Source organism: Typopeltis vanoorti, chromosome 11, assembly GCF_054136105.1.
Source record: "Typopeltis vanoorti isolate ZY-2024b chromosome 11, IOZ_Tvanoo_1.0, whole genome shotgun sequence".
In the NCBI taxonomy this organism is placed as follows: Eukaryota; Metazoa; Arthropoda; class Arachnida; order Uropygi; family Thelyphonidae; genus Typopeltis; species Typopeltis vanoorti.
Genome location: NC_143559.1, coordinates 24,862,848 through 24,889,780, shown reverse-complemented (window position 1 = coordinate 24,889,780; position 26,933 = coordinate 24,862,848). Strand labels below are relative to the sequence as shown.

The 26,933-nt window shown below is 35.7% G+C and overlaps 1 protein-coding gene across 2 annotated transcripts in view; it reads left to right on the top strand.

Annotated features, from left to right (window-relative positions):
• Positions 1-26,933, top strand: part of Ttc7 (tetratricopeptide repeat domain 7) — a 371,341-nt gene that overhangs the window by 100,867 nt on the left and 243,541 nt on the right. For both annotated transcript variants that reach the window (XM_090400945.1, XM_090400946.1), the window contains exons 5-6: positions 5,103-5,181; positions 25,585-25,715. In XM_090400945.1, the coding sequence (XP_090257071.1) occupies positions 5,103-5,181; positions 25,585-25,715 (210 nt within the window). The remainder of the gene's footprint in view (positions 1-5,102; positions 5,182-25,584; positions 25,716-26,933) is intronic.

Sequence of the window (26,933 nt, the reverse complement as noted above, 5' to 3'; positions counted from 1 at the left end):
TGTATGTTTCCATCAACAAAATTTCCTTTTTATTGCCTTCTACAAAGGATAATCTGTCATCTCTATCTATGGCGTTTACCAAATACCATGTGAATGCGATGTTTCTTATTTTGGACAAACTGGCCGTTCTGTGGAAAAAAGAATTAAGGAACATCAATATTATATTGAATACAACAAACTCAGAAGTCTGGTCTAGCACAAAATAGTATTAACACTACTCATAATATCCAGAGGGATGCTTAAGGGTCAAATCTGTATAACTGAGAGAACTCCACATAACATTTAAAGGAATGCGGAGAACCAACCAGGGCTTCTGACCTAATGTCCAATCCTCACCTTCTCGTGGCGCACCCTGTTGGGTATCTACCTGGATACTGAACGAATGAGGATGGGCTGGCAATTTGGGATTTAGCCGACCAAATTGTATTCTTATTGGTTAAACCAAAATACAAAATGATGGTACAACATGACTATTTTACACTGACCGAATTTAAATCGAAACGATTGTCTCTCTCTCTCTCTCTCTCTCGAAGATCTGGGAGACTTTTATTTTATATAATCAGTAAAAAAATCAATTATCTTAAAGATTAGTCATTATTTTCTATCATTTCCTAGCATGCGGCAACAATTGTATTTTAATAGGTGATCCACCGAATGTTCGTTACTTGTGTTCCATTCCTATAACTGTTTGTGTGACACTGAAGATGTACTATTAGTTTTAGTATGAAATAACTGTACCTTTTATTAATTAAAAGTTATTATGGTCTTATGTGTTCTTTTAATAATTATACTAAGCCACAGGTACCTCTAAAAATAATATTCTATAGTATCTTTATTTTTGTATAGTCATGCATACCATAATTGAATATCCTCTCTCTCTCTCTCTCTGTTATTTAAAATACTTCAGTTGATAAGTGAAAAAAATCAGAAGAGGAATTTCAGTTCAGTTGCAAATTTTAATGATTTCATTCTGATTCTCTGGCATGTTAAGACATAAGTTGTTTTTTGTATTTTTACCTTTTTTTTGGTCCTCTGTTTGAAGCCAGTCATTACAAATGCTTGTTTTGTGGATTAGCTAATTTTGTCATAATAGAATATGATCCTATTTTTTTTTTTTTGTCATATTCTATTATGACAAAATTGTGAGTGGGTGGGAAGAGAATTATATTTTTACTTTTTTTCCTCCAGTCACATGCTCTGAGTGGTTTAAACTCTTAAATTCAAAATAAAAAAATAAATTCCTGAAACTAAATTCCTAATTAACCTTGCATACAGGATTGTATCCGAGGATATCTGCTGTGTTCCTTTTCTACTCCATGAACAGCTGAATGCCTAGAAATGTTCCATAATGTTCCTTTCACTTCTGTGCTTGCTCAAAAATGCAACTGATAAACTTCTGCTCAAGTCTACCATTACTGTTTTTCAGCATTTGGGTTTAAAACAACAAAGTTCCTTCTTCACAGTTCAGAAAAATATATTGAATGACAATTTCATAATGAAACAGAATTTATACTGTTAAAATTTCAGAATTTATAACAGTTCTTCACTTCTCAATCTTTTATGCACTGAGGTAAGTTCATTTAATTATTCATGCAGCATGAATTACAGTGGCAACTTTCGCTTCACTCATAATTCACAACACTTTTGTAAACAATGTCACCAACATTATAAAACTTTTTCCAGCTTGTATAAAATCACAATTAACCTCTAATAACTAATTTAAATAAATTTATTTCACATCTAAGCAAGACTGCAATAGCCAAAGAGCATAATAACACTTCAAAACTTCTTATGTTTAACTAACTACTTTATAAAATAATATTTTATTATTAAGTTCTTTTATTCATTTATGTATTTTAAACTTGTGGGATATCTGAATTTTAATACAGATATCCTATACATAGATCATTTTATATTTAGAGATGCACTTGGACTTGCTGTGAAGTAACCTAAAACTTGGTAATTCATAGTGAAGAACTTATGGAGACACAACATACATGTTAGAATTAATTTACTTAACACTAAGCAAGTAACAATCAACATTTCAACCTCTGTATTTGAGGTCATCATTAGGAAAACATGTATGTACAAGCTACAAGCTACATGACACCGTACTATACAAAAGTAAAATGAATCTAAATGTTTCTTAATCATTTATAGCCTGACCTCTGGTGATAAAAAAAAAATGGAACTACATTGAACGATTTCTGAAGTCCTTTTGTATTGAGATTTTCTTCTGTCTGGGGTTGTTCTGGTTGGTATATGGGTTGAAGATAGGTCCTTCACATTCTTGGAATAATTAATCCATCATTTTTGTTCAGATTTGGATGATATTTCAGCATTTCACAAGCTTCTTTGAATTTTCTTTCAAACCAGGTTTTGGTACTGTGTAGGGACTTAGTGCCTTTCCAGTCAATTATGTGGCATGTTTGGAGTGTATGGTCTGATAGGCCTGTTTTACCATAGTGCAGGTATTTAATGTGGCATTTGTGTTCATCTTTTCTGATTGGGATGGGATGTCCTGTTTTTCCCTGTGTAAGGTAAGGTTACAGGTACATTGAATTTTGTAAATCTCTGGGTGGGCAAGGTATGGAAGAGGATCTTTGGAGGAGCTAAGTAAATTACTTAATTTTGCTGGGAATTTGAAGGTTGTTTTAATGTTGTATTTAAGTGGTGTTCTATGTATTTTTTCCAAAATGCTCCTAATATAGGGTATGGCTATGGCATTCTTGTAATCTTTTTTTTTTTTTTTTTGCTTTTAATGGCATTTTTATGGATTATCTTGTGAACTGTTTTTTTATTGTAGCCATTTTTTACAAATGTTTGGTTAATAATTTCAGATTCTTGGTTCAGTGCTTGTTCATTGGAGCAAATTGTTAGCACTCTGTGTTTGAGGGTGCTGATGACTCCTAGTTTTTTGTGTTGGATGGTGGTATGAATTATTATGTATGTATGTGTTGGGTTGTGGTAGACAGTGAAGGAGAGGCAGCCTGAGGGAAGATGTGTGATGAGTGTGTCTAGAAAAGGAAGAGAGCTGTTGTTTTCAATTTTGATAGTGAATTGGATATGTTTGTGTTGTTTATTCAGTGGCTTAGGAATGTATTTAATGTTTCACGACTGTGGGACCAAATGGCGAAAATGTCATCAACATATTTGAGCCAGACTTTGGGTTTTAGGCTGGCTGAATCTTGTTGCTTGATGTCTTCCATGTAAAAGTTAGCATCTGTGGTGGGTAAAGTGGTGAGTCTATGGGCATACTTTCTTTTTGTAGGTAAAAATTATTTTACCACACGAAATACCCGGAGAGGAGTATGTGGGCAAAGAGGACCATGATATTGGGTGGAAATATGTTTTGTAAGAGAAGAATAGTATCATTGCTTGAGACATTAGTGAAAAGGGCAGTTATATCAAATCTGACTAATAAATCTTTGTCGTTGAGTGTGATGTTTCTAATCATGTTTATGAAGTGTTGTGTATTTTTTATGTAGGAGGGGGAATGACCTACCAACTCCTTGAGTGTGGCTGCTAATTTCTTGGCTAAGTGATAATTAGGGCTGTTGATTCCTTCAACTATCGATCATAGTGACGTGTTTGTTTTGTGTATTTTTGGCAGGGCGTAAATTCTGGGAGCACAGGCATAATGCGGTATAAGTTTTTTGGTTGTTTTCCCTGTCCATGTGATCACTGATTTGATTAATTCCATTGTTTTCTTTTTGATGCAGTTTGTAGGGCTGTAATTCACCATTTGGTATGGGTTGTGGTCAGATACCAGTTGGTTCATTTTTTCCCAGGTATGCTGTCTGATTAAGGACAGTGGTAGCATTACCTTTATCTGCTTTTGTAATCACAATGTCTGGGTTATTTTTTAAGGATTTAAGGGCCAATTTTTCTGTTCTGGTAAGGTTGCAACTTAGCTGTCTATTAGAGTTTAATATGTATGATGCTTCCATTTGTATTTTGTTGACTAAATTGGAGGGGAGGGATTTTAGACCTCTTTCAATGTGATAACATACATACATCTTCAAGGCCCATCTTTCCTAATTGGGTTGTGGAGGCAACAGCTGCAAGAGGAACTTCCAATGGTCATGATCCTCTGCCACCAAGCTCAGGTGTTCTGGTGGGATTCCCAAATGTCCACCCAAGGTTTTGGATATAAGCTATCCAGCAAGTCCTTGGCCTTCCACGTGGCCTCCTACCCTCTGGCTTGGCAAAGAGGGCCTGCTGTGGGAACCTCTCTTGTGGCATTCTGACGAGGTGCCCATACCAATGTAACTGTGATCTCTCAACACGGAGAAGCAGCGGTTGAGTATTGAGGGTTTCCCGAATTGCAGAGCTTCTGACTCTTTCGAGTCTTGTCAGCCCCGCAACCCCTCGAAGGAACCTCATTTCAGCCACTTGGATTCGTGTCCACATTCTTTCGGTCATTACCCAACTCTCATGACCATAGGTGAGTATGGGGACATAGATTGTATTGAAGACAGCCAGCTTTGCCTTCTGGCTTAACTCCTGCTTCAATACTACCAAATGGCCAAGCTCCGCAATATTGAGCTTGCTAAGCCAATTCGAGTATCTAGCTCTACGTCCCATTTTCCATCATTCGTGAATATGGACCCAAGGTATTTAAACTTCTCCACCTGCCTCATTGGGACTCCACTTTCATGTAGAGTGCACTGGGATGGTTGTCTTGAGATTATTTATCACATTTATCAATGTGATAAATAATATCTAATTTGTTAACCATCTTTGACGCAATGGCATAGTTCAAGCCTTTCTCCAGAAGTGAGAGTTTCCCAGTGTTAAGGTTGTATCTGGATTTGTTGATCACTTGGTTGTGGCCCATTGTTGTTTGGTTGCTCCTAATCCAATTGCTCCAGTCACCTGCGAGCATGCATTTTGCTTTCTGAACACGGAGTAGCAGTTTCTGCTTAATGAAGGCTGTATTTAAGACTTCATACATGGATACCATGCATTTATTTTGCGGTTTCTCTAATTTGCATAAATTTCCTTTAAAATACTTTATGTAAACACACGATTTTAATTTTCAGACTAGGCAGTATATAGTTGTTATTTAAGTTTTTAAAATGATACTTTTATTTAACTAGTCGTTTGCCAGAAGCTATTGAACAGTACAGGAAGGTGCTTAGTGCAATTGAAACAAGTTCAACTCAATCATTAAGACAGGTGAGTTTTATTTCTTTGTTACTTAATTTTGCATAATAAATTCTTTTGTTCCAGTATGTCAAATAATTTTGATAGTTGTAACATGATTATCATTACTGTCAAAAATTTCAAACGTCTGAGAAAAACCTGTATTGGGAGCAAGAAAGAAAAAAAATCATTTATTGCAATGAATTCCACGTCTGAAGTTGGGACTGTGTAAAAAGCATTGTATTTATATAGTACTCATGGTACACAGGCTTTTGCATCATCGACAGAAAACATTTCAGATATCGTTTTTTTAGGATTTATTATGATAATTGAGATCTCCAGTTATGCCTGTTGACTACATTATTAATTTGTTATTAATAATGATCATTGTTAATAGTGATAAGAAGAAAGAAACCAGAAAATAACATTTTATTAGAAACAAACATTAGTATATGTATAGTTTGCTGTTGAGCTCTTTCGGCTTTTGCTTATTTTTTCAATTATACAGTTTAGCTTGAATTTTGACAAGTGCAAAATAAAGTTATCTGTCATTTTAGTTTGTCAGATTTCTTGTTGATAAATTTTGCATTCTGTTTTGGCATCTCTAACTTCAATGAGATGCCAAAACATCTCATTGAAGTTTATATATGTATTTATTTATTTTCCTCTTTTCATGTGTGACTATATTTTTTTGTACAACAATTCTACCTGAAAAAGATTGGAAACCTATATTGTATTCGTATTGTGAGCAAGCTTGGGTGTGTTGAATTGATAATCAAAGAACCCTGTTCCTAGACCAGATGTAGTCCTTATCAAGCCACTTATATCAGCTCACTAATAAGCAATATGGTGGTTTCTCACTTAGCAATGAAAATCTATTTGCCACTTAAAGACATATGCACATTCATCTATACCAGAGTGAACTTGAATCCACCATTTCTTGGTTGTAAAGTAGAGATGTTATCTGCTTAAACACCTAGGCAAGTAATTACATTTATTTATATACAAACTTATTACACACAACTATAAATTTTTTTCCACATTAACATAACCGTTCCCAACCATTTTTCCGAATGTATATTTTTATGAGAGTATATTTTTATGAAAATTTATAGTTTTTACTTTCTTAATACCAAGTGTAGCCTTAAGTTATGTAGAGAATCATGATAGATACTCATTGATATGTGTCAAGAATCGTTTCACCATCGCTGAGTAATAGTTGGCCAGAAAATTAATTAAAATTCATGGAGAAAATGCAAGATGAACCTAAGATAATTTCATCGGGGCGAGGAGAGTTGAAACTATTCTTAAATGGTTTACAAGAGTAAATCTACAAGAGTAAATCTGGTCCACAGGGTAAAATATATTGGGAGTGTAAAAAACTTAGAATGAAAGAATGTTCAGCATGATCTATTACAACTATGGATGGTCAAAATATAACAGTTGAAAAGGGGGACGATCGATCATCTCACTCCACCAAATAGAGAAGAAGCAGAGGCAGAGAATGTAAGATAAAATTTAAAATGTATTGCCCAAGAACATCCAGAGCTTCAACTGGTTCAGATACTGCGAAATGAATTGCAAAGGGTGCCCTCAGGTATTTTAAACTTTTTACTTGAACGAGAAAATTTTAAAAAATCCATTAGAAGGAAAAGATTACATGATCAACCAGCCAATCCTGCATCACTTCAGGAGTTATTCCAGATTCCAGACAGATACACTATAACTCTTCAGGTGAAAAGTTTCTTTTGTATGATTCCTATACCGACGAAGAAAGTCATGGAAACAGGGTTATTGTGTTTGGAACTAAAGAAAATCTATAGATTTAAATGAGCAGTCAAAAGTGGTTTCTCGATGGTATATTCACAGTCTGCCCCAGTATTTTTGAGCAAATGTTTACTGTTCTGGGAGTACTAAGAAGACCTGGAATAAATCCAGAAGATGGCAACAGTGTACTATGTATTCCTTTGATTTACGCCTTATTAGCAAATAAAGAACAAAATTGATACACTAAGATTTTGCATAGCATTTTTTTCTTCAGCCCATGATTTTGCAATTGATGTTATGCAGCCAACTTGACTTCGAATTGGTCATCATAAATAGCATAAGTGCCGTGTTCCCAAATTCAATAGTATCTTGCTGTCTTTTCCACTTATCCCAATCTAAACCCAATACAGAAAGATTCAGGTTGAGGGGCTACAAAAACTGTATAACAACCCTGAAGATTGTCGACTAAAGGACGAATTACATATGCTACTGACCTTAGCATTTGTCCCTGTTGATGATGTTGTCGATGCCTTCAAGGAATTGAGAGAAGAGATCTGCAATTATATCTTAACAATTTTTGATTACTTCGATTTGAATTATATATCTGGCCAAAGAGCACAGAAAAGAAGCCGTTCAACACCCCTTCGTTATCCACTTACTCTGTGGAACCAATATGAGTCGACTATTCATAATCAACAACGGACGAACAACCTGAGCAAAGGGTTTCATAACAGCTTCCAGCAAGTACAGGTGTCCCTCGCTTTATGCGAATAATTGGTTTTATGAAATAATCACGTAACACAAAATCATTTAAAGTGAGTTTAATTTAGCATGGGTGATATAAAATTCGATGCAGTATAAATTTTTCGTTTTTTGCATCGACTTTTACAGAGGTCACATCTCGAAAATACACTAAAATAACTTTGTGAATAATGTTGTAAATAATCTTAAAAGCCTATGTATTTAATTCAAAGGAATTAGCATGCTAGAATTGGAGATGTTAATGTCAGCTCTTTGCTTTATGCGGATGTTGTTATACTTCTAAATAAATCTGCTACAAGTCTGCAAGATTCTCTGACTAAATTGAATAACTGTTGTAATAGATATGGTATGAAGGTCAGCAATAAAAAGACAAAGACAATGAAAATAGGCAGAATCATTGAAAATATCAACTGTGTTGTGAATGGAGAACCTGTGGAACAAGTAAAACATTTCAGCTACTTAGGCACGATTTTTAGTGAAAATGGTAAATTCAATATAGAAATAGACAACAGAATCAGCAAAGCTGGTATGGTGGTAAGTCAATTGAATAAATTCATATGGAATAAGAGAGAAATTAGTCGGAACACTAAATTAGCTGTATACAAGACAGTGTTCAAACCAGTTTTAACTTATGGATCTGAGAGCTGGGTCAGAAGTAAAACACTTGACCAAAGACTAGAGACCACAAATATGAGAGTCCTGAGAAAGATTAGAGGCGTGAATAGATGGCATCAATGGCGATATCATATTAAAAACGAGGATATTAGGAAAGAACTTGACATTGTCAGCATCCAGGAATGCGTTAGCAAAGCTAATCTCAGGTGGTATGGTCACTTAAATAAAATGGGAGAGAAAAGATTAGCAAAACAAGCGTTCTCTGCCAGGTTGACAGGAAAACGACCCAAGGAAGACCAAGATATAGGTGGATTGATACGGTACAAAGTGCCTTAGACGATAGAAATATAATATTTGATAATGTTGGAGTCTTGACAAGTAACAGACTGATTTGGAGGAAAATTGTAGATAGGAAATTAATAATGATGTAATTTTTTCATGTAGTACTATCATATCTTGTACACCCCTTGAGGGTACATGGCAGGAATTTGATGATGAATGTATAAACAGAAAATGTCTAAAAATGTAAGGTTCAAGGGCAATGCCTTAGAAATCGGCAATGTATTGATGTCAGTATTTTGTATAAAGGGTAAGAAAAATTTATTGTATTCAAAGTCAGCCTGATACCACCTTCAAGGTCAGTGGTAAAAGGGCGGTATACATCTAATGTAGCTCTGCCATTTTGTAAATGAGATTAAATGTGTACGCTCGAGGAGAGCTGAAAGTCAGCGTTAAAGTGAAGGTCAAGTTAGTTTGCTTGGGAATGTTCGGGGGGTCTCAACCCTTCATCCAGAATCCCGAGAAATTTGTATATAAGTCATCAAAGAATGAAGAAGATCATTGACACCAGAAAAAGAAAAGTAGGAAAAGAGGAGAGAACGACAGTCGATCCACTGCATTCGTCCAGTTCGAATGAAGTCACGGAGGACAGTCACCAGAGGCGAGAAACTACCGAGGGAGAAGCGGCGCAGCACCAGAATGCATTGCCATTAAGACAATCTGCATAGGCCTCGATCGTCAGATCCTTCGCCTGAGTCTTAAACACCGGGAAATCACGCTCCAGACCCTGCAAGCCATTCCAGATGAGACGACGGTGCCTACGGAATCTCTGAGTGAAAGCCCAAAACCTAAACGGAAAAGAAGCAAAGGAAATTGAGAAGGAACTAAGAATGAGTGCACAATAAAGATAAAGAAGATACGTGAGTCGATTTCAATGTAAATTTGCTTAAGATGTGTGAAACTATCTTAGAAGGACTGATAAGTTTTTTTGAGTTGTTATAAATAGTCTGAGAATAGTTTGTATAAAGTGATTGTTGGAATTTCTAGTTATGGATAACAGAGCATGATATTCCTTAAAATGTAAGTAGGTTGATAGTTTTCTTTTAAAATGTTGATAAATTTGTAATATGTTGCATGATTCTGTGAATTTTCAAAAGGTTAGTTTACTCTAATGTTTTAAACTTAAAGTTTAGTTTACTCTAATGTTTTAAACTTAAAGTGAAGTATGAAAGAGTATTTCACTATTGTGTGATTTGTATAGTTGCAATAGTATAAATAAATATGTTTGTTTTATTTATAAATTGTGCTGCTGGTCTTTTATGCAATGCACTGTTTTAAAATAAATGCGATCCTGTGAGTGGAAAGTTTAATGATAGCTACGACTGATTTATTGTTAAGAAGGGATTAAAGGGAGCTTAAATGATAGCCACGACTGTTTATTATTGAGAAGGGCTTTAGGATAGAAAGAGAACGCTACTGGAATTATTAATATATCTTATACCACAAGAAGAGCACTAGTGGTGCCATCAATAAATCAAAAATAAATTTCTAGAGTTCTTCCGGTATAAGAAAAATACTGAAGGTAGAGTAAAGATTAATAAGATAATAATAATGAATATAGAAGAATATAGAAAAAATAATAAAATAAATTTAAAGACAGCACAATTTAAAGATAACGAATACCCGAAGATTGGAGTAGAGCTCTATTAGTACCCATATATAAAAAGGGAAATGAAACTGAATGTGAGAATTACAGAGGTATATCCCTACTGAGTGGTCCTGGTAAGATATATGCAAGTATACTTGAGAAATGGTTGAGAAGATTGTTGAAGAAAAGCTTGGTGAAGAACAAGCTGGATTCAGGCCAAATAGAGGCTGTCAGGATCAGATCTTCACTTTACGACAAATAGTGGAGAAATCATGGGAATATAACAAAGATCTGTATTTAAGTTTTGTCGATCTGGAAAAGGCATATGACAAGGTGCCAAGAGAGAGGCTATTCAATACGCTACAGTTATATGGTGTCAATGGGGCATTATATCATGCAATACTTAGTTTGTATTTGAGTTGTAAGTCAGTAGTTAGAATTGAAGGAAGTACAGGAAGATGGTTTAATGTTGAATCTGGTGTGAGACAAGGATCTACATTATCCCCTCTGTTATTCATTATCTATATGGATCACATTATGAAGGAAAGTGGTATTAAACATGATATCAGAATTGGTGATGTCAATGTCAGTGCTTTGCTTTATGCGGACGATGTTATGCTTCTGAATAAATCTGCTACAAGTCTGCAAGATTCCCTGACTAAATTGAATAACTGTTGTAATAGATATGGTATGAAGGTCAGCAATAAAAAGACAAAGACAATGAAAATAGGCAGAATTGTTGAAAATGCCAACTGTATTGTGAACAGAGAACCTGTGGAACAAGTAAAACATTTCACTTACTCAGGCACGATTTTTAATGAAGATGGTAAATTAAATATGGAAATAGACAATAGAATCAATAAAGCTGGTATGGTAGGAAGTGAATTGAATAAATTCATATGGAATAAGAGAGAAATTAGTCGGAACACTAAATTATCTGTATACAAGAGTGTGTTCAAACCAGTTTTAACCTATGGATCTGAGAGCTGGGTCAAAAGAAAAACACTTGATCAAAGGCTAGAGACCACAGATATGAGAGTCCTGAGAAAGATTAGAGGTGTGAACAAATGGCATCAATGGTAATATCATATTAAAAATGAAGATATTAGGAAAGAACTTTGTCACCATCCTGGAATGTGTTAGCAGAGCTAATCTCAGATGGTATGGTCACTTAAACAGAATGGGCGAGGAAAGATTAGCAAAACCAGTGTTCTCTGCCCAAACGATCCAGAAGAAAACCAAGATATAGATGGAATGATATGGTACAAAGTGCCTTAAATGATAGAAATATAAGATTTGATAATGTTGGAGTCTTGACAAGTAACAGACTGATTTGGAGGAAAATTGTAGATAGGAAATTAGTAATGATGTAAATATTTCATGTAGTACTATCATATCCTGTACACACCCCTTGAGGGTACATGGCAGGAATTTGATGTTGATGATGATGATAATTCTAATTTATCAGTAAGGAGGATATTTGTGAAGAGTGACATCAAAGCTAACTAAAAGATCTATAGGTAACAAAGACAGTACAGTAAAGGTAGTACTTGACAAAGGACAAAGAATTTCCAATAAATGAAACTTAACTTTTGACAGATGTTTTGAAAGTATAAGTTTGATAGTTATTGCAATTTCAAACGGATCTCAAAGGAACATTCTCTTTATGTATCTTAGGGAGATCATAAAGTCAGAATTCCAGCATGATGAACCCAGATCTTTTTGATTGTGTCTTCATCCCAAGATTGTAATTTCTTCAGAAGACTGTTTAGTTTATTAATTTATTACTGAGTAATTCTCTGGAGATGCATCTATATTTGGAATGATCCTAAAGTAAAAGGTTAAGTTTCCTGAAAGAGTTATTTTTATCACGAATGACAACAGCATTTCCTGTATTAGCTTTGGTTGTAAAGATATTCTTGTTTCACTTCAAAGATGATAGAGATAAAAATTCATTTATTCATTTCTGTCCTTTATTTCCAGTGGCTATAACACCAGACATCAACAAAGTAATTAATAATTATGGTTGCTATCCATATCCTCCTTTAGAAGTTTCTAGAATTTCCATTCTGTATGTATGGATTATCCATTCTAGATTATCTGAAAGATAAATATCTTCCACTTTCCTATCCTGGAGTTCATAAAATTCCATCCTCATGTGGCCTTTAAGAAACATGGTGAAAACTGGTCAGTCCATTCATATTCTTTTAGAAGAAAACATCAAGATTATATCCTGCTCCATGAGTTTGATTGGTCAAGTCTGGCCAGCTGTGCTATATCTACTAGACAGAATTCATTGGGATAACACAAATTTTTTTCTTATGAGAAAAGTACTATAAAAAAAAACTTTGAAGCCTATCCATTGACTGAACCTTAAAAAATGAATGTACGAAACTTTCCCAATATTGAGAGGTTATCTTAAGTACTACTCATCTTTATGTTAAGTGATTTATTTTTTGATAATTAATTTTTATTTCATTGAATTCTAATAGTTATAGATGGAGCTACTCTCCTCCTGCAATTAATATCATACATTAAATCATCTGCTTTAATTTCAACTGTTTTTCTAATATGTTTTATCCCAGAAGAACAATACTAGAGGCATTGAGAAGGATCACAAAACATGGTCGAAAATTCTACTGATAATAATTTTTCTAATATAAATCTTCTGCTTACGTGTCAGTTTTTCACAGTATAACTGTCATTTAAATCTTCAAATATTGTCAGAAAAATTGTGTAAGGAAAGGTTGGAGAAGAACAATCTAGGTTCAGACCAAATAGAGGTTTTCAGGATCATATTTTCACTTTTAGACAAATAGTTGAGAATTCATGGAATATAACAGGGATCTGTTTTGAAGTTTGTTAGGTATGGGCATCGAGAATGGCTGATAATTCTGCTGCTAATAATTTTTCTAAGGTTCCAAGAGAAAAACTGTTCAGAACGCTATAGTTATATGGTGTAAATGGGATATTATATTGAGCAATACATAGCTTATATTTGAATTATAAATAAGAAGTTAGAATTGAAGGAGGTATGAGAAGGTGATTTAATGTTCAATTAGTTGTGAGACAAGGGTGCACAATATCTCCACTTTATTCATTAGCTATGTGGATCATATTATGAAGGAAAGTGGTATTAAACCTGATATCAAAATTGAAGATGTTAATCTCAGCTCTCAGCAAAGTAAATGCAGATGCTACACTGTAAATAAATCCAGTACAAGTCTGCACGACTTCTTCTTCTTCAGCTGCTCCAATTTTTATATGGGGTTGCTGTTTCTAATGAGTCTTCTCCACTGGTTTCTATTGTAAACTGCATCTTTGTCCAGGTTTTTCTCTTTCAGAACCTCCTCTACATTATCTTTCTACCTATATGATGAGTCAATGTTTTTGCATGACTAAACTGAATAATTGCTGTAATAAATTTGGTATAAAAATCAGCAATGAAAATAGACAGAAACATTGAAAACATCAACTGCATCTTGATTGGAGGACGTAAAGCAAGTAAAACTTTTCAGCTATTTTGGCACAATGTTTAGTCAACATGGAAGTAAATAGACAACAGAATGAGCAAGGTTGGTATCATAAGAAGTTAGCTGAATAAATTTATATGGAATTAGAAAGAAATTAGTCAAAACACTAAACTATCTGTTATACAAGACAGTATTTAGGCTAATCTTTACTTATGGATCTGAGAGTTAGGTTAGAAATAAAGCACTTGATCAAAGACTGGAGATCACATATATAAGAATTGTGAGAAATATTTATGGAATGAACAGATGACATTAATGGTAGTATCACATTGTAAAAGAGGATATTAGGAAAGAACTTGAGATTGTTAGCAGGAATATGTTAGGAGAGCTAATCTAGGTGATATGGTCACTTAAAATGAATGGGAGAGGAAAGTCTAGCAGAACAAGAGTTTTTTTGTCAGGATGTACGGAAAAAGACCCAGAGGACTATCAAGATATAGATGGATTGATACTATAAGAAATGCCTTTTTGAGGATGACAGATTAATTTGGAGGAAAATTGTTGATAGAGAGTTAGTAATAAAATAACTTTTTTAAATTCTATAACATCCCCTCCCACACACACACATCCTGAGGGTAAATATCAAGGATTTGATGATGATGACATACACGTATGACTTATGTGGATTTAACTGTAAGGTTGTATTATTTATTTAATACATTTTTGGTATAACAGTTTCCCAGATTAAATGAGATTTTGTTCTGGATTAATGCTGAAGCAGTTAAGGCTTCACAACATTGGAGATGTTAATCTCACTTCTCAGCAAAGTAAATGCACATGATTTTATGCTCTAAATAAATCCAATACAAGTCTGCAAGATTCTGCTGGACTAAACTGAATAATTGCTGTAGTAATTATTATCAGTGTATATATTATTATTATCAGTGTATATATTATTATTATCAGTGTATTATTATGTCTGTAAATTACACATTTGCCGGTTTGCCTGTTTTGCTTAGTAAAATCCCCAGACTTTCTGGGAACAAACAACCCTGCCATCTCTGTATGAGACTTTTATGAACAATGTCCAACATTATTATTGTTACGGACAACTCCAAGGAGTCCTTAGACTCATCGAGGGAGACCTTAAACATCATGTCAAGAACTATTCAGCATTTGTGCAGTATCTATCATACTTTTGCTTTCAACTAATTCACAGTCATGACACCCACAACAGACTCTGGCAACCTATTTACCACTCTGCAAGCAAAAAACCTAGTTCTGACACCCTTGTCTATTGATCGCCCCTAGTTCTCCCACCACCACACCTGTTCTGAAAAATTTCCTCTGAATTAATCTTGTAAAAACAAGTAATTTGAACATCTCAATCATATCATCCTTTTTCTGCATGTCAACCAGTTTCTGTAACTCACAAATCTTGGTTCGATATGGCTCGATTGGCTCAACAAATCTATCAAGGCTCGATAAAGAGGAACAATAACCTGCTTGTCTCTGCTCTTCAAGGTATTCTTCAGTAACCAAGTAATCTGATGAATTGCTTTAGCCACTTTTGCTGTGTGCCCCCCTAAACTTTAACTCCATATCCTAACACCCCCAAGTCTCTGGCTTCGTCAATTTCCTGGAGTACAGTTCCACCAGTGTGGTATACCACTGATAATCTTTTCACCCCAAAATACATAACCTTACACTTTGCCACATTAAACTGATATCCATTCTTGTTTGCCAAGTCTGCCAGTCTATCCAAATCATCCTCCAAAATTTTGACATCATTTATATTAACTATTGCTCTACCCAACTTTGCATCATCATCAAATAATGGAACAGTTCCTCTCAGATCCATTCCTATATCGTTAATGAAAAAATTAAATAGCAGCAGTCCAAGAACAGAAGCCTGCAGCATGCCACTACTCACAGGCCTTCTTTTGTACTGTACTCCTGAATAAACTACTCTCTGATATCTCTCCATCTGGATTTTCATTTTTATTTCATACTATTCTGGATATGTTGTCATTTTGTGTGCTTTTTGTAGTTCTTGCCAATCCTTTGTGTTTTGTCAACAATGTATAATTATTTTCTTCATTCTGTTTGCAACAATTCCTTTTATTTATTTATTTTTTTTTTAATATATATATATATATATATATATATTATGGTTTCCTTTGCTGGAGTGCTTAAGGGTCCCAGCTGGATAACTGGGAGAAGACTTTTACTTATTCCTTTTAAGGAATATGGAGAACTGACCAAGACTTCTGACCTAATGTCCAATCCTCACTTAACAGGGTTCTCTCATGGAACACTGTTAGGTATTTATCTGGATATCGAACAAACAAGGATGGGTTGGTAATTTGAGATTTAGCCAAAAAACTGTATTTTTATGGGCTTCAGTGATAATGCAAAATGATAGTACAACATGACAGAATCTTATGCAAGCTGTGGCATCACCTAGTTAAACAAGGCATCCATTGTTTTCATCAGGGAACTAAGGGTGAACAGCAAAAAGTCAGCTACTGGAACAAATCCCAGAACATAAAACTCAACATCAGCAGAGCTCAAGATTGGCACCATCAAGGTAAGAAGCATCAATGGAAAAGAAGTGGAACTAGCAGAAGAGTTGGGGAAGTACCACATCAACTAAGTAGGTGTTCCCAAAACAAAGAAGACAGAAACAGGTGATCTCATAATTAATAATAAATACAAGATATTATAACATTAACAATCAGGGAAAAGGAGTAGCTGTAGTATTCAAACTAAAATATGAGGATAATCTTTAATAGCAGGCAATATCAAATAGAGTCATATATGCAAATATCAGAATGGGGAACTTTGACGATTACAATTATTTTTGCCTGTGGTTCCAGAGAAGGAGTTCTGCTAAGGAAGAAGCAGAGGAATTTTTTGATGCACTAGAAAAAGCAGCTGACAAATGTAAAAGGAAAAGTTGGTCCTTGTTAAAGAACTAAGCAGCAGAGTAGGAAATGATTGCCAGACATACAGAAATGTTTTGGGAAAATATACAGAAAAGAGCAAAACTAATAATAATGGCCAGTACCTGATGGGTTTCTGTTCATGGACATAGACTAGTTATTTCTAACATCATGTTCCAGCATAATAATGTGCACAAATTCACATAGAAAGATATGTAAGAAATAAGAAAAGTTTCATTGATAATATTATTGTCGATAGCAATGTTTCTCCACTAGTTCAGGACACAAGAGCATACAAAGGATGATTTGAAATTGGAAGTGATCACCATTTAGGGTTGAGTAGGATAAAATTGAATTTCATATTGAAAGCAGAGTGTGCAAGAAAGTTTTAAATCAAAGAAGAGCAGTTTTCAGAGGTAAACTGTAAACTCGAATGGACAATATTCAAGAAAGGCCTCGCCTACTCCCTATAAGGGAATAAAAGGCATTAGCTGATAATTTAAAAATGTGTAAACAGAATTAAGCTAAAGTTATGGTCAATTAAACACAATGAGAGAGAAATGGTTAGCAAAACAAATATTTGATGACAAAATGGCAAAAAAATAACCCAGTATCATGATCTAGTTAGTAGTACTTGAGGCAGTTAGTAGTGCTTTTTGAAGAATTAAATGAAAGATCTGAAAGTGTTGGATACCTTCAAATACCAGATTAATGTAGAAGAAAATTGTCAGTCAAGAAGCCAGTAATTATGGAAACTTAATTACATAGTCTTATCATGTATCCTGTGTTATCCCTTGATTGATGCAGTTAGTAGTGTCTTAGAAGAATGAAATGAAAAATAACGGTATTGGATACCCAGCAAATAACAGATTAATGTGATAGAAAATTGTTGGCAAGAAGTTAGTAATTATGTAGACTTAATTGCATAGTTCTGTTGTAGTACCTTATACTCCCCACCCTTGTGGGTATATCTATTATCGATTATGATCTTCTTCTTCTTCTTCTTCTGCAGCTTCTGTTTCTTATGAGTCTCCTCCACACCTTCCTGTCTTGGGCTGTCACCACATCCAAGTTCTTCATCTTCAAGTCCTCTTCTACCAGCTCCCTCCATCTCTTCTTTGGCCGCCCACGCTTCCGCCTTCCTTGCACATCCATCTGCATGACCCTTCTTCCCACATATTCGTCCTCCCTCCTCATCACATGACCAAACCATCTCAACCTTGCCTCCTGTATTTTTGCTCCTAAGTTCGTAACTTTCACTGTTCCCCTGACATAGTCATTTCTCAGATGATCCTTTCTGGTCACACCGCACATCCACCTAAGCATTCTCATCTCTGCTACTTCCATCCTGCTAATGTTATTTTTCCTCAGGGCCACAGTTTCTATAGCATATGTCATAGCTGGCCTCACTACTGTCCTATAAATTTTGCCTTTCAGATTGATCGGCACCCTCTTATCACATAACACTCCAGCCATCTCCCTCCAGTTCCTCCAACCTGCTTGTATCCTGCATCCCACTTCCTTCTCACCTCCTCCATCTTCTTCCACTGTCGAACCTAAGTATCTAAAGTCTCTCACCTTCCTGATGACATTTCCTTCCAGCTCCAGGTCTGTCTCCTGGCCACCGCCCACTGCGCAACACATATACTCTGTCTTACTTCTGCTCAGTCTCATACCTCTCTCTTCCAGTACTTTTCTCCATCTTTCCAGTTTAGTTTCCGCTTCTTCTCTTGAATCTACACACAGCAAGATGTCATCTGCATACAACATTGTCCAAGGTGCATCTTCTCTCACCTCCTCTGTTACCACCTCCATCACAATATTAAACAGAAACGGACTTAATGCTGACCCTTGATGCAAGCCAACTGTTACTTGAAAACTTTCTGTCTGTCCCAAACCGGTCCGAACACTTGTCTTCACATTTCTGTACATTTCCTGCACCAACCTGACATATTTCTCCGGCACCTTCTTCTCCCTCAGACACCTCCAGACTTCTTGCCTTGGCACTCTATCGTATGCTTTCTCCAGATCAATAAATACCAGATGTAGCTCCCTTTGTTTCTCTCGATATTTTTCTATCATCTGTCGTAACCCAAAGATAGCATCTGTTGTTAATCTACCAGGCATGAAGCCAAATTGTTCCTTTGCAATCTCCACCTCCTCCCTCAATCTACCATCAAGAACCCTTTCTAGGATCTTCATTGTGTGGGACATTAACTTTATTCCTCTGTAATTTTTACAGTCTTGTGCATCCCCTTTACTCTTGTAGATGGGAACAAGAGTACTCTCCCTCCATTCCTCGGGTATATTTTCCTGTTGGCAAACTTTCATGAACAGGTCCCACAGCAGGTCAATTCCCTCTTCCCCCAGTGCCTTCCATGCCTCCACTGGAATTCTGTCGGGGCCCACCGCTTTTCCATTCCTCATCCTCTTCATGGCCTCCGTCACTTCCATTCTACTGATGTTCTGCACCATCCCCTCAGAAGGCTGCCCATCTCCTCTGTGAGTCCTTGCATTTTCCTCATTCAGAAGTCCCTCAAAGTATATTTTCCATCTGTTTCTTATGTCCACATCCCTCCATAATACTCTTCCTTCAGCATCTTTGATCTGCCTCACATGTAAGATGTCCTTAGCTGCTTTATTTCTACATTTCGCTAGTTGGTAAATTTTTCTCTGTCCTTCCTTTGTTTCTAATTGATCATACAGATCTTGATATGCCATGGTCTTCGCCTGTGCCACAACTCTCTTGGCTTCTTGCTTTCTCTGTTTGTACGCCTCTCTGTCCTCTTCCACTCTTGACTCATCCCACTTCTGCTTTGCCTTCCTCTTAGCTGTCACTGCCACTTGTACATCATTATTCCACCACCAACCTTCCTTCTGCTCTCTAATCTTTCCAGATGTCTCACCAAGCACCTCGATTGCACAGCTCAGGATTACTTTTGAATTATGTTTCCACCAATCTTGTACACTTTCCAGTCCATCCGAAATCCTCTCTAACACTCTCCCTAAAACGATTCCTCACACTCTCTTCTTTTAAGCGAAACCACTTAATTGTCTTCATCCCATGGCAACCAGAAGTTCTTATCTTCGATCTTAATTTAAAGTCTGCGCACAGCAGTCGGTGTTGTTGTGCTACTTGATCTGTTGGAATTACCTTACAATTTGTCACAACCTTAAGATGTTTTCTTCTAGTCAAAATGTAGTCAATTTGTGAGCTGTTGTTACCACTTCTAAATGTTATCAAATGTTCTTCCCTCTTGAAGAAAAACGAGTTCACAATTGCCAGATCAAACGCTACTGCAAAGTCCACAACCCTCTCTCCTTCCTGGTTCATCATTCCCACTCCGTGGCCACCATGCACCCTTTCACAGTCTCTATTCTGTCTTCCTATGTGCCCGTTCAAGTCTCCTCCGACAATCACCATCTCATTTTCTTCCAATTCCCTCATTTCTTCATCTAACACGTTCCAGAACTCATCTTTTTCCTCTGCTGTACAACCAACTTGTGGGGCATATACACATAATACGACCACCCGCTCTTCTCCAAGACCCAATTTCATTCGCATGATCCTGTCGTTCCTTCTACCCACGTCCAGTACTTCACCCTTCATTCTGCCACACACCACAATTCCTACACCATTTCTTCCCTCGTTATTCGCTCCAGAGTAGAACAATTTATATCCATCTCCCAGTTCCTTTGCCTTTCCCCCTTTCCACCTTGTCTCCTGCACACATAAAATGTCCAACTTCCTCTTCCTCATCATGTCTGCCACCTCTCTTCCCCTTCCAGTCATGCTTCCAACATTCAGTGTTCCCACTCGCAACATCCTCTCCACCTGCTGGGCTCGCTTCTTTAACTGCACCCGCCCTTGATGCGGTAGCCCTCGTCCACTTCTCACAGCTGTAGGGCGATGTGGCTGCGCGTCGCTTAAGGGGTACGCCCTAGCCCTTATATCATCGATTATGATAATGATACAAAATTTCCTAACTTTACCAAATTTATGAAATTTAATTTATTTTTAATGCAGACAATTTGATGTTTGAATTTTCTAATTATAACAATAATTTTTAAATAACAATAATAATTATTGTTATTATTATGAATGCCCCTCCAGCAAAGTCAAAGGACTCAAGAGACGGCTCATTTAACCTATTATTGATTATGATAATGAAACAAAATTTCACTAACTTTACCAAATTTATGAAATTTAATTTATTTTTAATGCAGACAATTTGATGTTTGAATTTTCTAATTATAACAATAATTTTTAAATAACAATAATAATTATTGTTATTATTATGAATGCCCCTCCAGCAAAGTCAAAGGACTCAAGAGAGGGCTCATTTACCACTTATATCTTTCACATGCACCAAAGACAGCCAACATCTAATGATAACCCATCCCATACACTTTAACCACATGAGAAGAACCTGAACCATCCAATTCCTTACACACCCCTCTATCCAGTTTCCAGGGATGACCCATGTCCCACCACCATAAATAAGCTTGCAAAATCCAATTTCACTTGTGTTTATTACTGGTAAGATTCTCTTATTTACTTTTACATTTCTGTCATATCTTCTCTCTTCCATCTATTCCTCAATTGGTTATTTTCCATTAGATCTTTATAGTTGTCTCTCCATAACCTCTGAGCCAATGACCATATCTGTGCACAACAGTCCCAGATTGTTATCTTATCAAAGCTTATAAACTGGGAGAATAACTTTTTTTACAAGTTAACATTCTCTTCAACATTGTAGTTATCCAATGTGATGACTTATCTACTTTAGCAATATGGGTCCCTAAATTTTTACTTGCTGCCCACAATAACTTCCACATCTATAGTTTCTTCGACTACTTGCAATAAATTCACATTAACATAATACTCTTTTGGCAGTGTCTTCCATCCAAAATGCATCAACTTACATTTGGCAACATTGGACTAATATTCATTGTTGTTTACTCATTCTCCTTCTGATTCTCTCCTAAGCTCTTCAAGGAAGACTAAGGGTTTGTCAGATAAGTGTCGATGTGCTGACAGTAAAAAGAAAACCCCCATTGAAATCTGATGCCAAAGAACAAAAGACTCATGCCGGCTCGGACGTTGCCTGGTCAAACAAGGTTTGCGTCCCCAATCGAGTAATCAGGGTTGGATCGAAAAATCAGTTACTGAAAACAAAGACAAAAAAATCAAACTCAGGCCTGTAAAGGATGGAATATTAATTGGCACATGGAATGTCCATACACTCTGGGCAACTGAAAATTGCAGTTGCTTCATGAAGAAATACAGATGTGATATATTGGGTATTTCAGAAATGAGATGGACATTGTCAGGAGAATCAAATGGTGGAAGAGTTCTCTGGTCAGGAAATGAAAGTAAGCATGAAGCAGGCGTAGGTTTCCTGCTAAGTAACAAGGCTTGTCAGGCAATGATAGGGTACAAACCAGTTAGTGAAAGAATAATGGTTGCAAGATTCAGTACCCAACCATTTAATATCACGACCATTCAAATATATGTGCCCACTGCAGAGAGTGCAGATGAAAACATTGAGAGATTTTACAGGGATCTACAACTGGAAATTGATGAGGTGCCAAAACAGGATATACTCATCATTGGAGGAGACTGGAATGCAAAGATTGGCAAAAATAACACAGGATGGGAAAAGGTTATGGGAAAATTTGGATATGGAGAAAGAAATGAACGTGGAGAGATGCTTCTGGAATTTGCCATGGATAACAACCTGATGATTTGCAATACCAAATTCCAACAAAAATATTGTCGTAAATGGATGTGGCGCTCCTTTGATGGCAAATGCAGGAATATGATCAACCTGATATTAATAGACCAGAAATGGAGAACCTCAGTTCAACAGTGCAGATGTTCGGAGCTGATATTGATTTGGACCACAGCTGAGTGATTGCGAATATAAAACTAAAACTGAAACAGAAGTACAAAGGAAAGTTCCAAAAAGCTGGAGACATCTCAAAACTAAATGAAGACAGGCTAAGAACAGCATATCAAAACATTTGGAAGCTAAGCTTAAGACCCCAAGTGAAAAACAAAATATAAATACAAGAGCAGAACAACTGACTACAGTTCTAAAAAAAAAAAGCAGTAGAAGAAGTAATTCCTGAAAGAGAAAAGATCAACAAGAAATGGATAACTCAGGAAACTCTGCAATTGGTACAAGAGAAAAAAGAACTAAAACTTAAAAGAGATAATTCAGGGGCAGCAGATGAGTTATACCATCAAAAATGCAATGAAGTACGGAAAGCGGCAAGATCTGATAAAGTCAAATGGTTGGAGGACCAGTGCAAAGACTTTGAACAGTACTATGGAGAACACAAAACTAGAGAGGTCTACAAACTTATAAGAAATGTCAAATAGGAAGTGGCAGACAAGATCAGTAGCAGTCAAAGATGAAAATGGTAAAGTATTGATGGACAAGACAGAACTCATACACAGATGGACAAAATATTGCAGTGAATTATATAAAAATCAACTAAATGATACTGCAACAGAAGTAATCAAAGAACTAAAAGCAATCGCTACACCAGCAGAGATCTTTGAAAATTACCTTCTTGTAAGAGGAGGTGAATAAGGCTATAAAACATCTCAAGAACAACAAAAGTCCTGGAAATGACAACATAATAGGCGAGATGCTAAAATATGGGGGAGAATTGGTTGTAAAAGAAATGCATAAACTATGCAATGAAATATGGAGATCAGGGTATTTTCCACCCCTAAAGAGTGGAAAAAATCGGTCTTGGTTCTTCATAAGAAAGGCAATGCTTTAGAATGCACTTGTTATAGAACTATTGCATTAATGAGTCATCTTGGCAAAGTGCTGATGAAAATACTAACAGAATGCCTGAAGGGGCATATGGAGGCACATCTTCCTGATGAGCAAGCCGGATTTCGACAAGATCGAAGTACAGTGTAACAAATACTTGCACTAAGACTAATAGCAGAGAAAGCTCAAAGAAAGAACAAAAAGATATACTGCTGTTTCGTGGACTTCCAAAAAGCATTTGATAATATTGACCAAAATATAACATGGGCTGTCTTGGAATCCTATGGTGTGAACAATAAATTGATCCTCCTGCTGAAAGATATAAACAGCCAAGCACAAGCAAAAATGAGAATAACAGGTGAGACTGGAGATTGGTTTGCCACTAGTTAAGGCACAAAACAGGGGGACCCAATATCACCAATCATTTTCATCACACATCTGGTAAGAACACTAGATAAGATTAAAGAAGAAGGTGGAGGCATTTCAATAAATGGCATGAGAATAAACTACCTCTGCTTTGCAGATGACATCGTCCTGATTGAAGAAGACGCAGCAAGGCTGGAACAGACATTACAAACACTATACACAGAAGGAAAAAGATATGGACTAAATGTCAACTTTGAAAAAACTAAAACAACGATATTCGGACAACAGGAGTTACTGAACAGAGTTACGATAGACAGATTTCAATTGGAAAATGTGGAACACTTCACATATCTAGGATGCTACATGACGCATGACTTGGACCTCAAAAAAGAGATAAAAATTAGAATATCCAGCGCAACTATTTTAAAAGCCATGGACAAAATATGGAAGAGCCGAGGTATAAAGATGCAAACTAAACTGTGCATTGTAGAAACCCATATCTTCAGCAGCATGCTCTATTGATGCGAGGCCTGGGTACTCCTGAGAGAATCTGAAAGGAGGATATTGGCATTTGAGAGGAAGTGCTATAGAAAGATCTTGAGAATAAGCTGAATACAGAAAGTGAACAATGAGGAAATCTACAGATGAATACAACCAAAAGAAAACCTGATCCAGAAAATAATCAAAAGGAAACTACATCTGTTTAGCCATATATGTAGAATGAATGATGAGAGAAAATTAAAAATGTTGCTGTTTGTTCTTTCCTTCAATTGGAATAATTGAAGGAAAGAACAAAAGAGGAAGACCATACAGAGAATGGGGCAATGACATCTTCAAAAGGTGCGGAAACTCTATACGCAAACTGAGTCATCTTTGCACAAAATAGAATGCAATGGAAGAATCATATCAAGATGGCATCAGACACCTACAGGCATTGGACCCATGGTTGTTGATGATGTTTACTCATGTGTCCAATCTCTGTTCAAATCAATATGCAGGGATTTTTTTATCAGCTATATCACTTTCCCTAACTTAGTATAATCAGCAAATAACTGAATATCACACTCAGGAACCCTGCCAAGAATTTATAACCAAGTGAAAAAACTTTTAACTAGCTCTAATCTATTGTCACTCTGTTATAGAATGTGAGCAGATTGCTAAAGGCAAGACCTACTTAACAAATCCATACTGTTCTATATAGAAGATCATAGAACTATGTACTACTCACTTCTGAATACAATTCCCATCCAGCCTCTCCTCCATTATCTCAATGTACATTACAGATACTGATTGGTTTATAATTTGTTGCATCAGTTTGAGTTCCACTCTTGTATAATGGGATTATCTTTTTTTTTTTTTTTCACTCATTAGGAATCATGAATGTCCTGAGACTTGATTTTAACAATGAAATCCAGGGACATTGCTAATTTTATTCTTATGCCCATACTATCCAGTCCAACTGATGTTTGACTCAATCTCTTGTAATAGCTTTAAATTTCTTACTCATCCAGTTTCTCCTTGACATTCACAGAGCCATTGGATCAGTTTGTGTACCTTATATTTGCTGTTTACCTTTCTAAAATGAACGCTTATCAACTCAGCTATTCTTGTTCATTTGTGTTAAATGCATTAAATTAAATTCCGTATGATTCATTTTTTAATAAATAAATTTGAAAAAATTTTTTTCGCCCTTTTTTTTGTAAATGTTTTTGCACACAAAGATCAGTAGCAAGCAGTTGTCAATTAACAATTGACAAAAGCAATTAACAGTGAAATTTGCATTCTAGACAATGTCACGTCAGCTAGCCGAAGTTCTCTTGAGAGGAGTATGTGAGAAATCCTATTCGAATTATTTAATTTCTGCTGAGATAAAAGGTTCAGAGAATCCATGGAAACCAAGGAAATATACAGGACAAAAGTAATTGATTATATGATATTTTGAATTAAATAAGTTAATTATTAAACTGCAATTAGCTTATGCTATTTTATACATAGCATAGTTTCTGTGCCATATATATTTATTTATCATATTCTTTGTAGTTATCCTGAAGCAGTGCTGATATGACAACATTGTAATTTTTAGACTTGCAGGTGCTATCCATAAAGTAAATTTCATAATAAAGTGACTTTGATGTTAAAAATATCGTGAAATTTACTTCATTATTGTTTATTTCTTTAAAAAAAAAAGAAAAACAAGTCATGTTTATGGTAATTTGTTATTTTTTAGTAAGTAATCTACATAATATGCATTTGTTGATGAGATATAAGTAATAAACAAATTGATATAGATATCCTGTTAGTGATGGGTAACTACAAGATATCTTGTAGTTGTACATTTATATCAGGACACCAACTACAAGTTATCTCATAGCATAATTTTTGTACTGTTGCAGACTATGTGATGATTTGCTGCTGAAGCAGGTATTTCAGATGGGGGAGAAAGATCAGTATAGCATAGTATTGAAATCAAACTAAATACATTTTACAAATGAATAAATGAAAGAAGTAACACAACAGATAGTAAAATAAATACAAAAATTGCAATAGCAGAGTTGTACTAACATGATTTCAGAGCTTTTGAGTTTATATTACTGGTCAAAGTTTCTAGACCCATGGGGAAGTGGCTTATTAGAAGCAAGTAGCATCAGGATTTCATTAATATAAACAAGCAGTTAACATAATCCCCCCCCCCTCCCAGAGTTGATATACAACTCAGGGCAAGATATCTCATAGATGGCATGTATAAAAGAAGTATTTATTCATATGGCAGCTACAAGTAAATTCGATTATTTTTCCTTTACTAAGAAAAAAAAAAATGTGGCTACAGCGATGGGGAAAAACAACAACAACCAGGAATTATATATTATTAAAGTAAAAATACTAAGAATATTTATTATGGCACAAGTGGTAAGTTGATAACTATAAGTAGTTGCATGAGAATGTTTTGCAACATTGATGTCACTTGCTTCTAAGTTGGCTACCCTACATACACAGGACTAGAATCTTTCAACCAGTAATATAATCGTATAAGCTCAAAAAATTATTTTACTAAAGAAAAGTTTGTAGTTACAGTGATGAAGTGAAAATGTATCAACAGTCATATATTTTTGAAGAAAAATACTAACAACCTATTGGC